The sequence below is a fragment of the Gadus macrocephalus genome, chromosome 16 (assembly GCF_031168955.1).
Source record: "Gadus macrocephalus chromosome 16, ASM3116895v1".
Lineage (NCBI taxonomy): Eukaryota > Metazoa > Chordata > Actinopteri > Gadiformes > Gadidae > Gadus > Gadus macrocephalus.
The window spans coordinates 14679045-14696658 of record NC_082397.1 but is presented as its reverse complement, the minus strand read 5'-3'; the positions used below and the strand labels follow the sequence as shown (position 1 = coordinate 14696658).

At 42.9% G+C, this 17614-nt stretch overlaps 1 protein-coding gene across 3 annotated transcripts in view; it reads left to right on the top strand.

Annotated features, from left to right (window-relative positions):
• The window catches only part of cbl (Cbl proto-oncogene, E3 ubiquitin protein ligase), a 33302-nt gene that overhangs the window by 4966 nt on the left and 10722 nt on the right, over window positions 1-17614 (top strand). For all 3 annotated transcript variants that reach the window (XM_060076253.1, XM_060076251.1, XM_060076252.1), the window contains exons 2-7: window positions 2269-2516; window positions 12979-13125; window positions 13691-13847; window positions 15319-15440; window positions 16578-16715; window positions 17426-17513. In XM_060076253.1, coding sequence (XP_059932236.1) covers window positions 2269-2516; window positions 12979-13125; window positions 13691-13847; window positions 15319-15440; window positions 16578-16715; window positions 17426-17513 — 900 coding nt within the window. The remainder of the gene's footprint in view (window positions 1-2268; window positions 2517-12978; window positions 13126-13690; window positions 13848-15318; window positions 15441-16577; window positions 16716-17425; window positions 17514-17614) is intronic.

Genomic DNA, 17614 nt, shown 5'->3' with positions numbered 1-17614 from the left:
GTATGTGAGTCGCTCTTTTCTTTCTTAATGTGTTGACTCTCGCTCCGCTTGGTGCCTCTTGGAGTCGTTACATTTTGCCAAAACTGTGATATTTTAGCAACAAGTCCAGCCTTATATATGTTCAATAAGGTATTGCTTTTAGATAGACTAGTTCATGCAATTGTTTGTAAATGGGTGGCTCATCTTTTTGTTGCGAGCCTTTTCCGCGCGCCGGCTGCAGGCATTATATGTCGGCCTTTTCCCCCCCCTTTTTTTCATAACAGTTATACAGTTTAATGCCCACTTTTAGCCTACTGCCTTTGTTTGATTATTGTCGTCCGATAAGTTCGCTACTTATTGTAATTGGAATAGGCTACAGATTTAGTCTTGTTGAATCGTTTCCAAACCTTTAAGAGCGCCTGTAGGCGCATTGTTCGGACTTTACGAGCGCCGCATAGGCCTATAACCTATAATGCCTGTATTTATTATTTTAAAACTGTTAAACAGTTGTAGGTCTTCAAGTTAACTGTATTGTATTAATTTTGGCCCATACATTATTGTTGGAATAAAGATTTCATTGATAAAAACATTAGAAAAAAAACATAGAAAAAAGTTAATGATTAATCGATAATTGATCGATAACTCTAGCGATGCTCGATCAAGAAAATTTCTTCAAATGCCCATCCCTACCTGTCAGTGCTATTTCCGCCCGCTAGCAATGTATTAATTTTACCTTACAACGAACTAACAGTTTATGGAAATTAAACAGAGGTTACTTAAACATATTTATCCGGAGGTTACTTAAACATATTTATCACAGTGTGAGACAGCAAAAAAACAAAACGTTTTACATTTACATTACGTTCTAATATGTGAACGTTAGCACATCATTCATTAAACTCCATTGGTAGCTAACGTTATGTTGCTCTGATTTTGGTAGGTGGTCTACCTGTTGCTTTGATCGCTAACTTGCCACTGTACCTCAATCCCTGGAATGCTTTGAGTAGTAAAACACGAACAATGTCCTATGTTTCCATTGTGCACTTTAATTGCAAATGTTATTTTCTTGCTGTCGTTCAAATGATCGGAACTTCTTGCATTTGTTTAGGGCTGATTCTCGTAGCCTAGATTTGAGGGGATATTAACCCCACCCCCCCGATTACGCCACTGCCAGGGCTCCTGTTTATTGGTTTATCATCTAGGGTCAGTGTTTTGTTTATTATTATTATCTTTTGATTTTGGTTGATTCAAAGGATGTCTGTCACACACACATACACACACTCACACAAGTTATATTAAGTTATATTTTGCACTTCAAAAGCACTTGAAATTGCCATTTATTTATGTAGTTATTGTATTTATTTTTATTTATTTACTTGATTTTAGAAGCATTTGTTTATGGGACCTAAATGCTCTGAAAATAATGAATATAATTGAGGACTAATGACATTTTTGTGTTCTCTTTTCGCATTACACACATTTAGCCGATGTTCTTAAACTCAACCGGTTATTATCAGACATCAGTGTGTTTACTTGGAAAGATTACTGTATATTTCCCCTTTTGATTTGTTTTTCCATCGTAAGTTTGGTCTTAAATTTCATTAAGAAGTGGCATTAAAAAGTCTTAAAAAGTCTTAAATTTAATTTGTTTATACCTGTAGACACCCTGGTTATGTATGGGGTTAGAAATGCCTTGAAGCTTGGGGTTTAAGCTAGACGAGGTAGCCCCGCCCATTCTGCCGGCGATTTGAGTTTTCCCTGCACAAGGGTCTGGAGAAGAGCAATACATTTCTTTCTGCTTTCGATACGTTTTTGCGGGAGCCAATCACCAAGCTGGCTTTTCCCCTTGGTGCGCTATTGGCTGGTCTAACACAATAATGACAGGGAAGCGACGGCAATCAGCAAATCGTGTACAGAGTCATATGAACTAGGCCCGTTGATCAAGCCTCTGAAGAAAATGACAGCAGCTTCTCCAGACCAACGTGCAATCTACGATTGATCTTGGACTGGCAATAGCCATACTAGAGAGGGTTAGAGTTCATAAGTTGTCCTTCTTCAGGTAGCCTTCAGTGGTTCTTTTGAACAACTGAAGCTAGCCAGAAGCTTGTATATCTAAGTGTCGTATTGGCTGGAGCTATGTTACCATTGCAACTAGTGTATTAAATAAACAAAGCCTAGCATACAATATAATCAAACATCCATTTTCTTTTATTCTACCCTTTCACACCTCTCGATTCCATACCTGGCATACATCTGCCTATCTCTTGAACCCCTTCTCCTTCTCTGCAGGTGGTACGCCTGTGCCAGAACCCAAAGCTGGCTCTGAAGAACAGCCCGCCCTACATCCTGGACCTGCTGCCAGACACCTACCAGCACCTCCGCACCATCCTTTCCCGCTATGAGGGCAAGATGGAGACGCTGGGGGACAATGAGTACTTCCGAGTCTTCATGGAGAACCTGACCAAGAAAACCAAGCAGACCATCAGCCTGTTTAAAGACGGCAAGGACCGGATGTACGAGGAGAACTCGCAGCCCCGGTGAGCAAACGCATGATTGCTTGTACAATGGTGGTAGTTGTATAAGCAGCAGTCGTAAAAGAGCTTGGCAGAATCGACCTGCAGATGTTCTCAGGATTTGAGTGCTGTGAAAGAAATGTGCATGACTGCACAGATGCAAGTACAAAACATTTTGTCAGTTGCATTCAAAGGCAGGATGGTTTTACCCATGTCTCATGTGGAAAGACAATGTGGCTTGTGTTCAGAAAGTCTACACAACTTTCAGCTGCATCACTTTCATGTTGTTTGTGACTGTGTTTGTGGCTCTAGATGTCATCCTGCTAGGACTTGCCCTTTTTTTATGTGTCACCATCCACTGGCTTACAGTCAAGCTTTCCTTCCTGGTATCTTGCGATGTTTTCTTTTCTTACAAAAGCTTTGTTCTTGGCAAAGGTTTAGCTCTTTATGGAAACAAACAAATTGCGTTATAACGGATTAACAATTTAGTTTCAGTTGAATCAGACAATTTGTAGCTAACTGACGTACGTACTGTATATTGGGTAACATTTCTCAAAGTTAACTGCAATTTTACACCTTGAAAACATGTGTTATGCTCGTTGCGTCAAGACCTTAAACAATAAATGTCAACGTGGTAACTCGACTCTTAATGGACCCTACTTAAGTGTGTCCTACACAAAAACAGTAGAGAACCTGTTCTACAGTGAAGTTTTAATTTCCAGGTCTGAAGGAATAAGGACCAAGCATGTGGTTGATAAGCGACTTTTAATCAAAGTAAAGGATAGTCCGGTTAGGCCTAGCATACTGGGTGAAAGATACAAAAAAATGTAACAAGACTCAGACACACATACAGAAGGATGGTGGTTTGCCCTCTTACCTTCTTCATCGGACAACTGATATATTAGGCCCGTCAATCATGTTTACCCTTTAGCTTCCTCAAATAATCTTGGTTGTGAGCAGTAGGAACAAGCATTTAGCTGTGCTGCATCGTTCTCTGTTTAGAAACCACACATTTTATTGATAATGATGTCCCCTCATAAACATCAGTAAGGCATGGCTGGGAGGTGGACATTAGTGTTGCATTCGAAATATGAACATGTTTTGAGAAGTAAGTGTAAGTATATGAAGAGACCACAGTATACTTGCACCACAAAAGAAAAAACAGAATAGCTTAGCTTTCATTATACATTCACTGGAAAATTAACTGACTGGAACGATGACGGAATCCTTAAATACAATGATGTGTTTAAACGCCTTCTTATTATAATTCACTAGCAGGTTAGATTACATTATGAATTGCCTATGGGAAATATGAATTAATAAGGCTGCATCTATGATGGGATGCATGAGCATTTGTTTTTTAAAGCAGTTCCCCTAGCTCAAATTTTAATTGACACACTTAAATGCTTGTGGATTTAAGGACTAACTAGTTTTTATTTTTAATGCACAGTATTCTCAACACATTACATTGTTCTACTGGATCAGCAATTGAATAGGGTCTAGTCAATGAGATAAAAACTATCATTGTGCTGTGGTGCACTGCGATAGTTTTATCTACGCCTTTTGGGACACATCCTCGTCTGTTCGTCTATGGAGGGGCTTTGTTTTTAATCTACAATGGCAGACTTCAACAGGTTTGAAAATAAAAGGAAGCCTGTAGCACAAGCTTCCCCTTGGATTAATTATCAAAGGACTACAAGTTTTTCGGTGTGATTTAATTCAGTTTATTCATTATTATTATTCCATTAAACAAACAGTTGCAGCAGAAAATACATCCTGGTCAGAAGAGTTAAGAGCAAGCACATGCACAGCTCACAGTGCAGCATACAAAGACGTCTACTGTCTGTGCAAGAAGGCAGTGGCACTGACTCTGCTCAATGGATATCAGCCCACAGGCAATGCTTGGGAATCAACCAATGCCTTTAAGCCTGGAGGGAGCCTAGCGTGGGGTTTAAACTGCAACAGATGTTAGCACATGGCTTTGTCAAAGCCTATCTTATGGGAAACGATTGCAATTGATTTGAGAGGTGTTTGGTTGCGCAGAGCTATTCCTTCTTTAATGTTCACCTCTTATTTGTTGTTGGTTGACACTACACCCCGTCTGCCTTAGAGCATCCACATCACGGTAAAATATCCAAGTGTTTAGAATGGAGTGCAGCGTGGGAGGATATACTGTGTTGTGATGTCCTGCGCATTTCTCCACAATCACATCCGCGACCCATTCAGATCCCCTTGCTTATCTACCGTTTTCTTCACAGCCTCACTTAAATTCAGTTTCACAGCCTCTGCTAGATTCCCCTGGAGACATGATGGTCATTGACGTAAGCTAAACTGTGTAGACGGGGGGGGGGGGGGGGGGGTGGAAAAGCAATGTATTCTATGCCATTTCTTTTTTTAGAGGGTAAACAATAAAGACTGACAACTGATATTCTGTCAGTTCGGACACGGTGCAACACAAGATTCACACCAAGCACTTCCTGTTTTTATAACTCCTTCCCCTGTATCTATCATGAAACAAAGAGGATTTTCTGTCTATGTTCTATCAGAAGGCCAAATCGAGCGCGGATGGTTGACATATCTAATCAACCTCCCAAACGCTACTACATTGTGTTGCTGGTTGGTTGACTTATCTACCCAACCACCACTAAATTGTGTTGCACTCACTACATTATATCAGAATATCTCTTCACTTTGGCACCCTTTTTTGAAGCAGATCGTGTAAAAATACTTACTGAAAAGAACACCCCATCCACCACTGAATCTGAATGGTTTTGACCTCACTGTGAGAGACTGCTTGATATGTCTTCCTGTGCTATGCTACCGTTGCATCCTGACCCTGGTAAATACATTTTGCTCACAGGAACTGGCACCATATGAGCTAAAGAGGAAGCCAGCCGTATTGTTGTCTGGTTTTGCATTCATGTTATAGGTGACAATGAAAAACCTCTTGCTTTTACAATGTGTGTCTGTTGACACTGAGGAAGCCACGCACAAGCATAAGTTACGGGATGAAACTTTGGTTTGAGAAGTAGTTAGTATGGCAAGTTGTGCACTGCCTTCAACTACAGCTCATTGGCCCTGCCCAACCAATGCATTCTTCCTGGGATATGATTGAGCAGAGGCATTTTACTAGTATGTAGTAATAATCTATAGTTGGACCTTCCATAATGGGTCAACTTTTTCATTCCATGTTTCAATTTGATATCAAACATTGAAGGTGTTACTGCTGTAAATATTTCTAATCTGTGATTTTATATTTGCAGCGATTCCTTTAGAAATGTAGACAGGAACATGAAACATATGGACAGGATAAACAATACAGTAGTGCCAAATAACACCACCTGCTCTGGCATAGCATTAATTTTTCAATTTCTGATCTATTTTTAGAAGCTTGGCTGCTTATGCCGCCAGATCTCTGTTGCACCTCCTTCGTGAAAATTTGATTCAGCCAAACGATATTCTTACTTCCAAAAAAAACTACTTTGAGGATTTTCTTTCTCAAAAGAGGAAAATGGACCATGCTCTTGACGCAACTCTACCGATAAACTTTTGTCGAAAAAAACAACAACAACTCCAGCAAAAGTAGTCATAGCCATCACGTTCTAAATGGGGTTATTCCCAAGTTAGTCACAGGGAAATCTGTTCCCCCCTGTTGGACATAGATGTCCACGTTGGAATTCTAGCCAAGTTTGAGAATAAAAATAGCAATGAGTCCACATGCACTCATCCAAATGTTGCTACAGATTTTTTTATAACAACCTTGCCTTCCCGTTTTTACTTCAGCTAGAGGTATATGGGCTATAAAGCTAATCCATGTTAGGATTTAAGTGTTAAACTCAAGTTTGTATGTGTCACATACTCAATCGATATTCAAATTATGTTGATAGTCACGTGTATTTTATTGTGGTTTTAAACGTTGTCATTACGTCTTCCTTCCAATTTTCTATTTCATTAACCTTGTGTACATGCAAAATAAAGGGGCTTAAATCAAGAGATGTACTCAACCCAGTTGTTAACCAAGAGGTGTAAGTCTACCCAGTTGTTAACCAAGAGGTGTAACTCAACCCAGTTGTTAACCAAGAGGTGTAACTCAACCCAGTGTTTAACCAAGAGGTGTAACTCAACCCAGTGTTTAACCTAGAGGTGTAACTCAACCCAGTGTTTAACCAAGAGGTGTAACTCAACCCAGTGTTTAACCAAGAGGTGTAACTCAACCCAGTGTTTAACCAAGAGGTGTACTCAACCCAGTGTTTAACCAAGAGGTGTACTCAACCCAGTGTTTAACCAAGAGGTGTACTCAACCCAGTGTTTAACCAAGAGGTGTACTCAACCCAGTGTTTAACCATGAGGTGTACTCAACCCAGTGTTTAACCAAGAGGTGTACTCAACCCAGTGTTTAACCATGAGGTGTACTTATCCTAGTGTTTAACCAAGAGTTTTACGCAACCCACTGGTTAACTTCGAGGTGTACTCATCCCAGTGGTTAACCTCGAGGTGTACTCAACCCAGTGTTTAACCTTGAGCTGTACTCAACCCACTGGTTAACCTTGAGGTGTACTCAACCCACTGGTTAACCTTGAGGTATACTCAATCCAGTGTTTAACCAATAGGTGTACTAACTCAACCCAGTGGTTAACCAAGAGGGGTACTCAACCCATTGTTTAACCAAGATGTGTACTCAACCCACTGGTTATAATCCGAGGTGTGCTCAACCCAGTGTTTAACCACTAGGTGTACTAATACTAACTCAACCCAGTGGTTAACCCAGAGGGGTACTCAACCCAGTTGCCCAGGCACTTGGTTTCCCCAGCCCTCCAGAAAGGATGCCAATTAGCGAGCCCACAAGAAATTAGGTCCACAAAGTTGATACATTATTTGTATGTTCAATCATGTTGGCAGTGCGTAACTGTACTGTGTGTGTGTACAGAACATATCCTCCCCTCTCACAATGACTGCACAACATCCAGCTCTAGTTTAAGGGGGGGACTGTTTGTCAGAATCTCTAATTTCTCTCTCCTAGCAAGGATTGTCATTTAGTTTCAACTGTTGTATTTTTAACACTGAGATTTATGGAAGACGGCACACTGTCTAGGTTTCTGCACTGCCACTGACTGGATCTTGGCAGTTAATGTGGTTTGAAGTGACATTGGTGCATGACTTATGCATGCACCACTTTTGGATGCAAGAATGGGTTTGTATATATAACCCAGTTCACACTTCTGAGTTGGTTGTCAATTTATACTTGTGTTGATAGCCAACACACATTGGCATTCATTTGTGTAAAAAAATAAAAAGTCCAACGCAGAACATGGTTAGAGGAACACGGTTCATTCTGTTTTAATTCAACGCGTAAAGTAGCTGTTAGTGGGTGATTCGGACGGAAAGTCCCAAGTGCTTGTTGACAAGTAATATTCATGCACTGTTGAATGTTTTATATATTACTCCTGTTATTGCAAATGAAACGTCGTCAATGATCTTTCACAATCATCAAAACATTGATCAATCCCTCGCCAATCTTTTTACCACAACCTAGTATCTAGTAAATGACAAAAGCCATATTAGTTGCTTAAAATAACACAAGGTTATTGAAGGGATTTTGGTATTGTATATTTCTAAAGCAGTGTTGATGCTTGTTAACTTTCCAAGATTCATGAGTCAGTTAAACTACTGCCCTTCTTAGTCATCATGGAGAACTTCCATCATACTCATACATAATTTCACTCTGTTTAAGTTCTGCCAAACATCTGAACACCATCTACCCATGATCACCTATGGTGACTGGTGTTAACCTAATAACCCACGCCTAGTTTAAGGATTATTAGCGGGTGCTAAGGACAAATTGTGCACGTGTGGCAAGCAGTTCTCGCTTTTGCCGATAGGGGAAAATACCAGCTCTGTGTGTGTGGACGGTGTGTATGCAGAGGTCTCGCACGCTGCATTTATACGTTCAAGTTTTACAATACTAAACGTCTGACACCAAATCTGAAAGTGAAATGTATAGCAGCATGTCATTGCTGTTATGGTGCATTTAAAATGGTGCGTAAATAGCCGTCTCTGCAGTTTGAAGAGCAAGCACTGAATTAGCGATGTGACAAAAGGAACTAAAGACGAGCCCACCGAGCAGCAGCACTCCTCTCTAGGGATCGTACATCAGATTGCATCATGGGAGCTTCTGTTGGCAATACTCCGCCATATTCAGAGGCCTCGAGGATTGTAGTACATAAAAATAATATACCAACAATATATCGCAACCTAGGTTAATAAAAATGTATTTTGCCATATCTCGCGTGAGATTCTTCGGTAGTTTCAAACACGGCAATGTCTTGTAAAATAGAGGCGGTCATTGTAACGTTACATCACAATCTCCAAGCCATACAGAGACATCATTTGGTCAATATTTCTACACAATTGGCAAATTGCAAGATACCCTGCCCTAAGCAAAAGCCTAACAAAAATTTAGTTAAACTCGATACTTGATGCGTCCGCCTTGGTTACAACATTAAAATAATTCCACTCTTCTTGAGATGAGACAAATAAAAACCAGACGGGTCAGACAGGTCCTATCACATCAAACAGTGCTGTGTCTCTGTCATTGTCAATGTTGAGCTACTTTGTTTTGGAATTGATAGTTTGTCTATCAAACCAGCTTTCATTGTGAAAGCCTTGATGGGTGCCAGTTTCACATTTGAGAGGGAAATTACAATTTAATGTGCATGCCTGTGTCCTTTTGGCAAAAAACTACAAGGTAGTGCTGCATGATTTGATGAAAAGGTCATATTGGAATTATTGTGGACAATATTGAGACTTGTGATATAATAAACAAATGGTATCATGAGTCTACTTGCTTGGTTATCAAGGAAAATGCACACAGAAGCTGACCATTTTAAAATGTTTATTTCTCAACTTAAACATACAAAATTAAACTAGCATATATATATATATATACAAATGTATAAAAAAATATGTACAGTACTACTTTAAAAATAACATTATTTTACCAAATCAAATAAATAAAAAAATATGTTTTTCAAGATAAAGGCATTTCTGCAGTGCAAACTTGTTAGGTTTTCTCAATAGTAACTAAATATAATAAGAAAATACTTTTTTCTTTTTAATTAAATTTCAGCCTTTTGCAGTTATACAATCGCAGAGGTTGATATCGCGAATGCAATTACGATTAGATTAATCGTGCAGCACTACTACAAGGGTTAATGCAGAACTTCAGATTACTTCAAAATAGGCTGCTGTGCGGTCACTGGTGTTGTCTGATGGTTTCTAGAGTGGAAAGGGTTACATTTCCCCTTCCAGCAGCTAACATTTCTGACCTTTCACAAACTCACGAAAAAAGGGGAAGGACAAATTTCCCTCCCATGGTGAAATTGCTGTATACACCATGTAAACGTGTGCAATGTGCATGCACACAAATGCAGGGCAATGTTGTATCCCCTTCACCCTAACCAGTGCCTTGATTTTGTCGATTGGCATTGCTTTATTTTCCTTGTGGGTTTTTTGACTGCAATTAATAGCCTTGGACTATCTGTTACGTCTTGTGCTCCATGGCTGACCCGTCCCACTGTGCATTGGTGCACTAGTGCATTACTGCATTGGTGCACTAGTGCATTACTGCATTGGTGCACTAGTGCTTTACTGCATTGGTGCACCTATGCATTGGTGCACTAGTGCACTAGTGCATTACTGCATTGGTGCACTAGTGCATTGGTGCATTGGTGCACTAGTGCACTAGTGCATTACTGCATTGGTGCACTAGTGCATTACTGCACTAGTGCACTAGTGCATTACTGCACTAGTGCACTAGTGCATTGGTGCACTAGTGCATTACTGCATTGGTGCATTGGTGCACTAGTGCATTACTGCATTGGTGCACTAGTGCATTGGTGCATTAGTGCATTGGTGCAGATCCGCCTGGCTGACTACTGTCTTATCACAGCCAGCAGGAAACGGGAAAGGAGCAGTCAGCGGCAGGGTCGGAGGTCAAGCTAACGCATTAGGGGGAAGGGATTGTGAGCTACATACAAAAAAAAATGCTATATTCTGTCCAAAAGCCTGTTTGGTTCCATGGTAATGGCCATGAGTTGTGGAGTGGAGGGAATATTACAGGCTTGCGATGATCCACTTGTGGGTGTGCATGAAGCGCTGCGCTCTTTTACCGCCATGGCCCACTGACTTCACATCCTCCTTGGCACAGCGGCCACTGAAATGTTCTTGGGCTAAGCTATCAGAGCTCTGGCTTCCACTCAGCAGACACACAAACTACAGAGTGGACATTGTGCTAACCAACAGCCCCTGAGGAAGGGAGGAAGAGACAGAGGCAGAGTTGTGCATGAATAGAAAGAGACAAAGGGGGCATGAAAAGATGATGATACTGAAAAAGATATTGGCTTACACTCACTGCCTCTCTCTTTCTGGCTGTCTGATTCTTACACGTCTTATTAAGACATTTGACTGCACGGTTTATAATTGACATTGTGTCAAGAATTTGTGTCTGAGATGAACTATTGGTAAAAGTGTGCGGCATATCTCTTACTTTTGGCTCTCTTTTATAAAACGTTGACCAAAAACTATCTAAATCGATTTCTCATCCTCTGAAGTGTGTGTGTGTGTGTGTGTGTGTGTGTGTGTGTGTGTGTGTGTGTGTGTGTGTGTGTGTGTGTGTGTGTGTGTGTGTGTGTGTGTGTGTGTGTGTGTGTGTGTGTGTGTGTGTGTGTGTGTGTGTGTGGCAGATCAGAGGTCCGGTGGTACGCAGTGCCTTGAGTGTCGGGGTAAATGGTTAGATAACGGATACCAGCAGAGGAAGGTCGAGCGCCAAGCACACAGAGGGCGTTAAGGGGGTAGAGCACAGATTTAAGGAGGGACGACCACAGAGGCGGACGGTGGATGGATGGAGGGCAGCTTCAAGGCAGCAGGGCCGGGAGCAGAGGAAATGGAGTAGGACCCCCTGTTGGGAGGGGACATGCTGCAGCAGACACGTGGCTCACTGCTCATTTATCTGTGCAGATATGACACCGTGGATGGAGCACAAGCACTCGCTTGGAGATCGAAGCCCCGCAAGGCAACGGGGGTTCAGAGATCTAGTCATTGATTGGGGAAATTAAGTCATGAATATTGATGAATTCAATTAACCGCCCATTTTTAAGATTAGTGGCTTGTGAGTTATGAACCATCTTCAACATAATGACACATGGAAGGCGACCCGTCTGCTGCATGTAGACCTTGCCAGTGGTCTTTTCACAGTCCTGTCAGTACAAACCCTTTCCACATTTTGGCATCGTGTCGACCCTGAATTATCTTATATTTGCCCTGTAATGCCCCCATCTTTAGGTCACTGAGACGCACAAAGTAGAAAATAAGGGAATAAAAACGTCCCCTTCTCCCATCTATACCCCATCGATTACAAAGGGTTCCCCATTAGTTCAGAACTAGCTTTGTGATGGCTTGGTGTAAGCAATAGCAAGATGTTAGTGTTAGCTTGGTGAAAGTGTTAGCACGGCATTTGCGTCCGCTCGGTGTTAGCCTAGCGTGGTGCGATGTGGGGGTAGCTGCGATGCACTCTGCCCCACGGCTCTCTCTCTCGCATGTCAACGCTTTCCTCCTTCTGAGCCAAGTACAATTCCCCTCTGTGCTGCCTCGTAAATCACGCCTTTCTTTACATACCACTTCCTAGTGCTCTGCTGGGATGGTGAGGCGGCTTTGTGGCACGGTGCTATTTCCTATCCCCCTCCCCGTTCGCCTTGACTCATTCCCTATGCTTCTCCGCTCCTCGCTCTCTCTGCGTTGACTTCACACTCCTCTCCCCATTGGGACTTCCTTCCCTCTCTCAAATGCTTGCCTTTTTATTTTCTCTTTTTTCACATGCTAGATGCTCAACATAGCCATATGAATACTAGTGTGTGTTTGTGCCAACATACCTGTAAAGCAAGTCTCACTCTGTTGTTAATTATCTTGATCCTCTTTTCTGTCTGCCCTGACAGAAATTTCCCCCCCCTAATTATGAACCTCTAAAATGGTCCCCATCGTGTGTGTGTGTGTGTGTGTGTGTGTGTGTGTGTGTGTGTGTGTGTGTGTGTGTGTGTGTGTGTGTGTGTGTGTGTGTGTGTGTGTGTGTGTGTGTGTGTGTGTGTGTGTGTGTGTGTGTGTGTGTGTGTGTGTGTGTGTGTGTGTGTGTGTGTGAATATCTGCCTTATGGAAGCAGCTTAAAAGTGGTCTGACTATGTGCGTGAAAACCCAAAGGTCCTTCTTTTCAACTTAAAAATACCAATTTCCCACAGAAAGTCGTTAAAATAAATGAATAACGGCAAGAATTGATGGTGTCCATACTGTCTTGCTTATAATGAGGTTAGATAATGGCCTTAGCTTCATGGGGTAGAGCACAGATAATGGACACATACTAGTTTCTTATGGTGGTTTTCAACAGGATGGTATTGCCGTGTGATTCTCACTCCCCCTGCTACTCATTTCCTGTCCACAGGCGGAATCTGACCAAGCTGTCGCTGATCTTCAGCCACACGCTGGCCGAGCTGAAGGCCATCTTCCCCAACGGCCTGTTTCAGGGCGACAACTTCCGCATCACCAAGGCCGACGCCGCTGAGTTCTGGAGGCAAGCCTTCGGAGACAAGTAAGACAAAATACGTCCGGGGCAAAACGCGATACGACTTGTGTGTGTTTTCACTAGACGATATGACCGGTGTGAAGGAACAACAAGGTTATAGGTCAAGAGATAAAAAAAAACACACAGAAGAAAGAATTGGATGACATAAAACCTCATCCTGCACACCAATATCTTGGTTTTTCTGTGTTTTTATTCAATCTTCGTTTCCTTCGAAGATTGAAGAAAAATGTTTTTTTTTTTGTTTTTTTTTGTGCGTCGCAGTGTGTAGAACCGTGTCAACGTGTAGATTGTTACCTTCATAGCTTTATTTTGTTGTTTTCAATAATCATTCTGTAGGCTAACATTCTAATAGCGTTCTATAGAATGTGTATTGTGATTCATCTTTACTACTACTTACTAGCCCTCCGTTTCCTCTGAGCTCACACATAAACATCGTGTGTGTGTGTGTGTGTGTGTGTGTGTGTGTGTGTGTGTGTGTGTGTGTGTGTGTGTGTGTGTGTGTGTGTGTGTGTGTGTGTGTGTGTGTGTGTGTGTGTGTGTGTGTGTGTGTGTGTGTGTGTGTGTGTTGTAGGACCATAGTGCCTTGGAAGGTGTTCCGCCAGTCGCTCCACGAGTTCCATCCCATCAGCTCGGGCCTGGAGGCCATGGCTCTCAAGTCTACCATAGACCTCACCTGCAACGACTACATCTCCGTCTTCGAGTTTGACATTTTCACCAGACTGTTTCAGGTAGGCACCAGACGAGAGAGAGAGAGAGAGAGAGAGAGAGAGAGAGAGAGAGATTTCAGCTACTTGTCATGAAGTTCAGCTTATCACCCTCATCTTCTGTGGGCTCGCTGTGAACTCTTCAAGAGGAAGTTCAATGACTTGCATTGTCAGCGGGGAGGATGATGTAAAAGTATCAAAGTCTTTCGTTATCTTTTTGTTGGTTGACTTTTTCTGAGGAAGTTGGCTCGGTTTTTGATATGTAATTTCATCCGACGACAACCAATCACCTTTGTCACAGTCACAATTGTCGGAATAGCTTCTCAATACCTGTATATTGTTTTTGCAAAGCGTGTTAGGCTCAGTTTTCAGTATTTTATAACTAACAATGATTTACATATTCGTATCATGAATATGTAACACGTGTGTGTGTGTGTGTGTGTGAAGGGGGAAAGAGTTTATCAGTGCATATGCCGCACAGCATTCTCTATCAAGGTCACTATAATGATCAGCATGCAGAGGAATTGGGAAACGGAAGGGGAGAGGATAGGACTGATAGAGAGGAAATCTAGATTAGGGTGAATGTTTTATCAGCCACCATCTCTCCTCTTCCACTGCAGGCTATAGCACTGGTAATTGTGAAAGGCCTTTTGTATTAGCCCTTTTTTCCTTGTTCCTTAATGAAGACTGTGATGATGTTGTTAGTGTTACTGTGATAATGTTATAAGTTCGACAGCCATATTTTGGTCTATCTTTTCCTCAAAGTCCTAGACATGCTATGTGTTTCACATCTCTGTCTGAATTGAGTCCTTTGATTATCCCTCGGAATGAAGTGACTGTCAATCAGGACCGATATATGAGGACTGGGGCTCATGCATCAACGTGTCCTGGTCCCATTAACATGTGTATTTAAAGCAACTCACCTGATTCGGGTGGCCTCGACACTTAGTTTACAGGGCTAGCCTGTGGGTGTTATTTCCTCTTTGTAACCCAACCAGAGAGCAGCGCTGTCTGCGGTGCAGGAGTCTTTCGTCATTCCCCTTTTAGAGAGAATCAGGACTTTTATTATTGAGACCAGAAAAGTGTTTTTTAAAAAGTGATCCCCAAGGAAGGACTTGGGTGCTGAAAGATTAAATGCTTTTTTAAGACGCATTACGAAAGCATCATGAACCTGCTTAAATACAAAATTAGAACCAATAGCCTCTTGGGAGGGATGGGTGAGTACAATTGGCTAATTTTGTATGACATTGTTCTAGTAGTGTCTGTATAAATAATGAGGCCTTGAAAGTGATTTTAGTTCTGCTTGGTTTGACCCCCCTCTCCCGCCACCAATGTCACCCAGTCAAGCAGTCATGTAGGCTAATAAATCGAAATGCTACTGGCGGTTGTTTTAACCGTCATCCATGATTCAGTTTCTCAACAATCTGCTTTCACTGCCATAGCCATGTCTGCTCAACCACTCTGTGTGCGTGTGTGTGTGTGTGTGTGTGTACAGCCGTGGTCGTCCCTGCTACGGAACTGGAACAGCTTGGCGGTGACTCACCCGGGGTACATGGCCTTCCTCACCTACGACGAGGTCAAAGCGCGGCTGCAGAAGTTCATCCACAAGCCCGGCAGGTCAGACTCAATTGACACACAGACGCAGACGCACACAACCCACATGGCAAGCCAGAATAGTGTATTGTCACAACACAGGTCCTGATATTTCATGACCTCCCAATGACCAGTGCTGTCGATGCGAGTGACTCGGTGTGTCCCATAGCTTACCTTGTCCTCGCCGCTTCACTCGTACCCATGTTGGCCCTCTGCACACCGCCCATATGTTGTGCCATTGGGCTTAGCTTAAGAGATACAGCAGGGTCTCCGACACCACTTTACATCTTAGGCGGCCGCCTATGCAACCGCCACCTGCCACCTTAACTACGTCGTTGTCCAAAAAAGAGATCTTAAAATAATTTCTACTTATATCTAGAATCTTTTAAAAGTTAAATTGAACAAATACTTTGACCCCTCCCATCCTCCCCCCCCCCCCCCCCCCTCTCCCCCGACGTCAAACCCCACCACCTTAACTGACACATTTTCTGCAGGAAACCCGGTAGAGAATAATTGACCCTTGCTTGGTTGACTCGGACGTCCGTGTGTAAACGTTATCGTTTGGATGAAAACAAAACCAACAGTGCACACACAACTCATCCGGACATACATTTGTTTTATTTCATTTCCGTGACCGACTGCGCAAGTTGGGTCTTGAAACCACTTTCATGGGCCAGTTAGTGTGTGTGTGTGTGTGTGTGTGTGTGTGTGTGTGTGTGTGTGTGTGTGTGTGTGTGTGTGTGTGTGTGTGTGTGTGTGTGTGTGTGTGTGTGTGTGTGTGTGTGTGTGTGTGTGTGTGTGTGTGTGTGTGTGTGTGTGTGTGTGTGTGTCCCAGGGCAGCATGGTACTGGCACCTAGCATCAATGGCTTTATTGTGCACCAGGCGCTGATGTCATTTCTTAGTGTTTCCCGACATACTCCCACGTGGAAACCAGTGCCCCTCAATGACATGCACATTTACCCCCACACACTGCTGTTCTCCCCAGTTCAGCTGGCCTGCACTGTGTCACAGCAACTTGTCCTCCTTCTACTTTATCAAGAACATGCACGATAACTGAACCATACAAACTGCACCTCTTAAAAAGTATATTCCTTGAGTGATGCGGGGCTCATGTATAACACAGCGTCTGCATCACGGATCTCTGCGTCTTCATCCCACAGTTACATCTTCCGGCTGAGCTGCACGCGGCTCGGCCAGTGGGCCATCGGGTACGTGACGGCGGACGGCAACATCCTGCAGACCATCCCCCACAACAAGCCCCTCTTCCAGGCCCTCATCGACGGCTTCAGGGAAGGATTGTGAGTCTCTGATGCAGCGGCTCCGCACCACGGCTACCACCGCGTCGCATGAGAATCTTCTCCCTTTTGTATACGCCTCACTTCATCAAGCCCCCAACTTCTCCTTTTCTCGCTTTACTCTTCTCCTTACGGGTCTTTATTGAAATGTCATGTTTATTTAAACCAGGCAGCTCTCTAAGTGCAGACTGCTCGTCGGTTGCTAACCAAGCCAGACGTATCATGTCGCTGGTGACCGTGGCCGTGCCATTACCCTGAGCAGAGCACAGGCGGTTTGCATTGCATTCGATTTCAATTCGCATCAAAAAGACCAGCATTGCATTGATCTCCATGTAACGCTGGTCAGTTGGAGGCCAATTCTGAGCCCGACATTTGATTGACCTTATTGTTGGCCCAGCTAAACCTCTGATCAAATGCTAATTTATACACCGCATGGCCTCCATCTACAACGCATTCATCAAATGGTCCTATCATGTCCCTCCGATCCGTTTATATTCCTGCGTGTGCGCACCATATGGTGCTGTATGGCAACACATTGTCTGATCTTGTCAGACTAATGGATGTTTTAATCACATCCACGTGTGTGTGTGTGTGTGTGTGTGTGTGTGTGTGTGTGTGTGTGTGTGTGTGTGTGTGTGTGTGTGTGTGTGTGTGTGTGTGTGTGTGTGTGTGTGTGTGTGTGTGTGTGTGTGTGTGTGTGTGTGTGTGTGTAGCTATTTGTTCCCTGATGGACGGACCCAGAACCCAGATCTAACAGGGTTGTGCGAGCCTTCCCCTCAGGACCACATCAAGGTCACTCAGGTCAGAAGAGTGCCAATTAAAATCATTCATCATTATGCTCTGGAGCGTGACTCTGCTAATTTTTGAAATGACTCGAGACTGCATTTGTAGGGTTTCTAGGT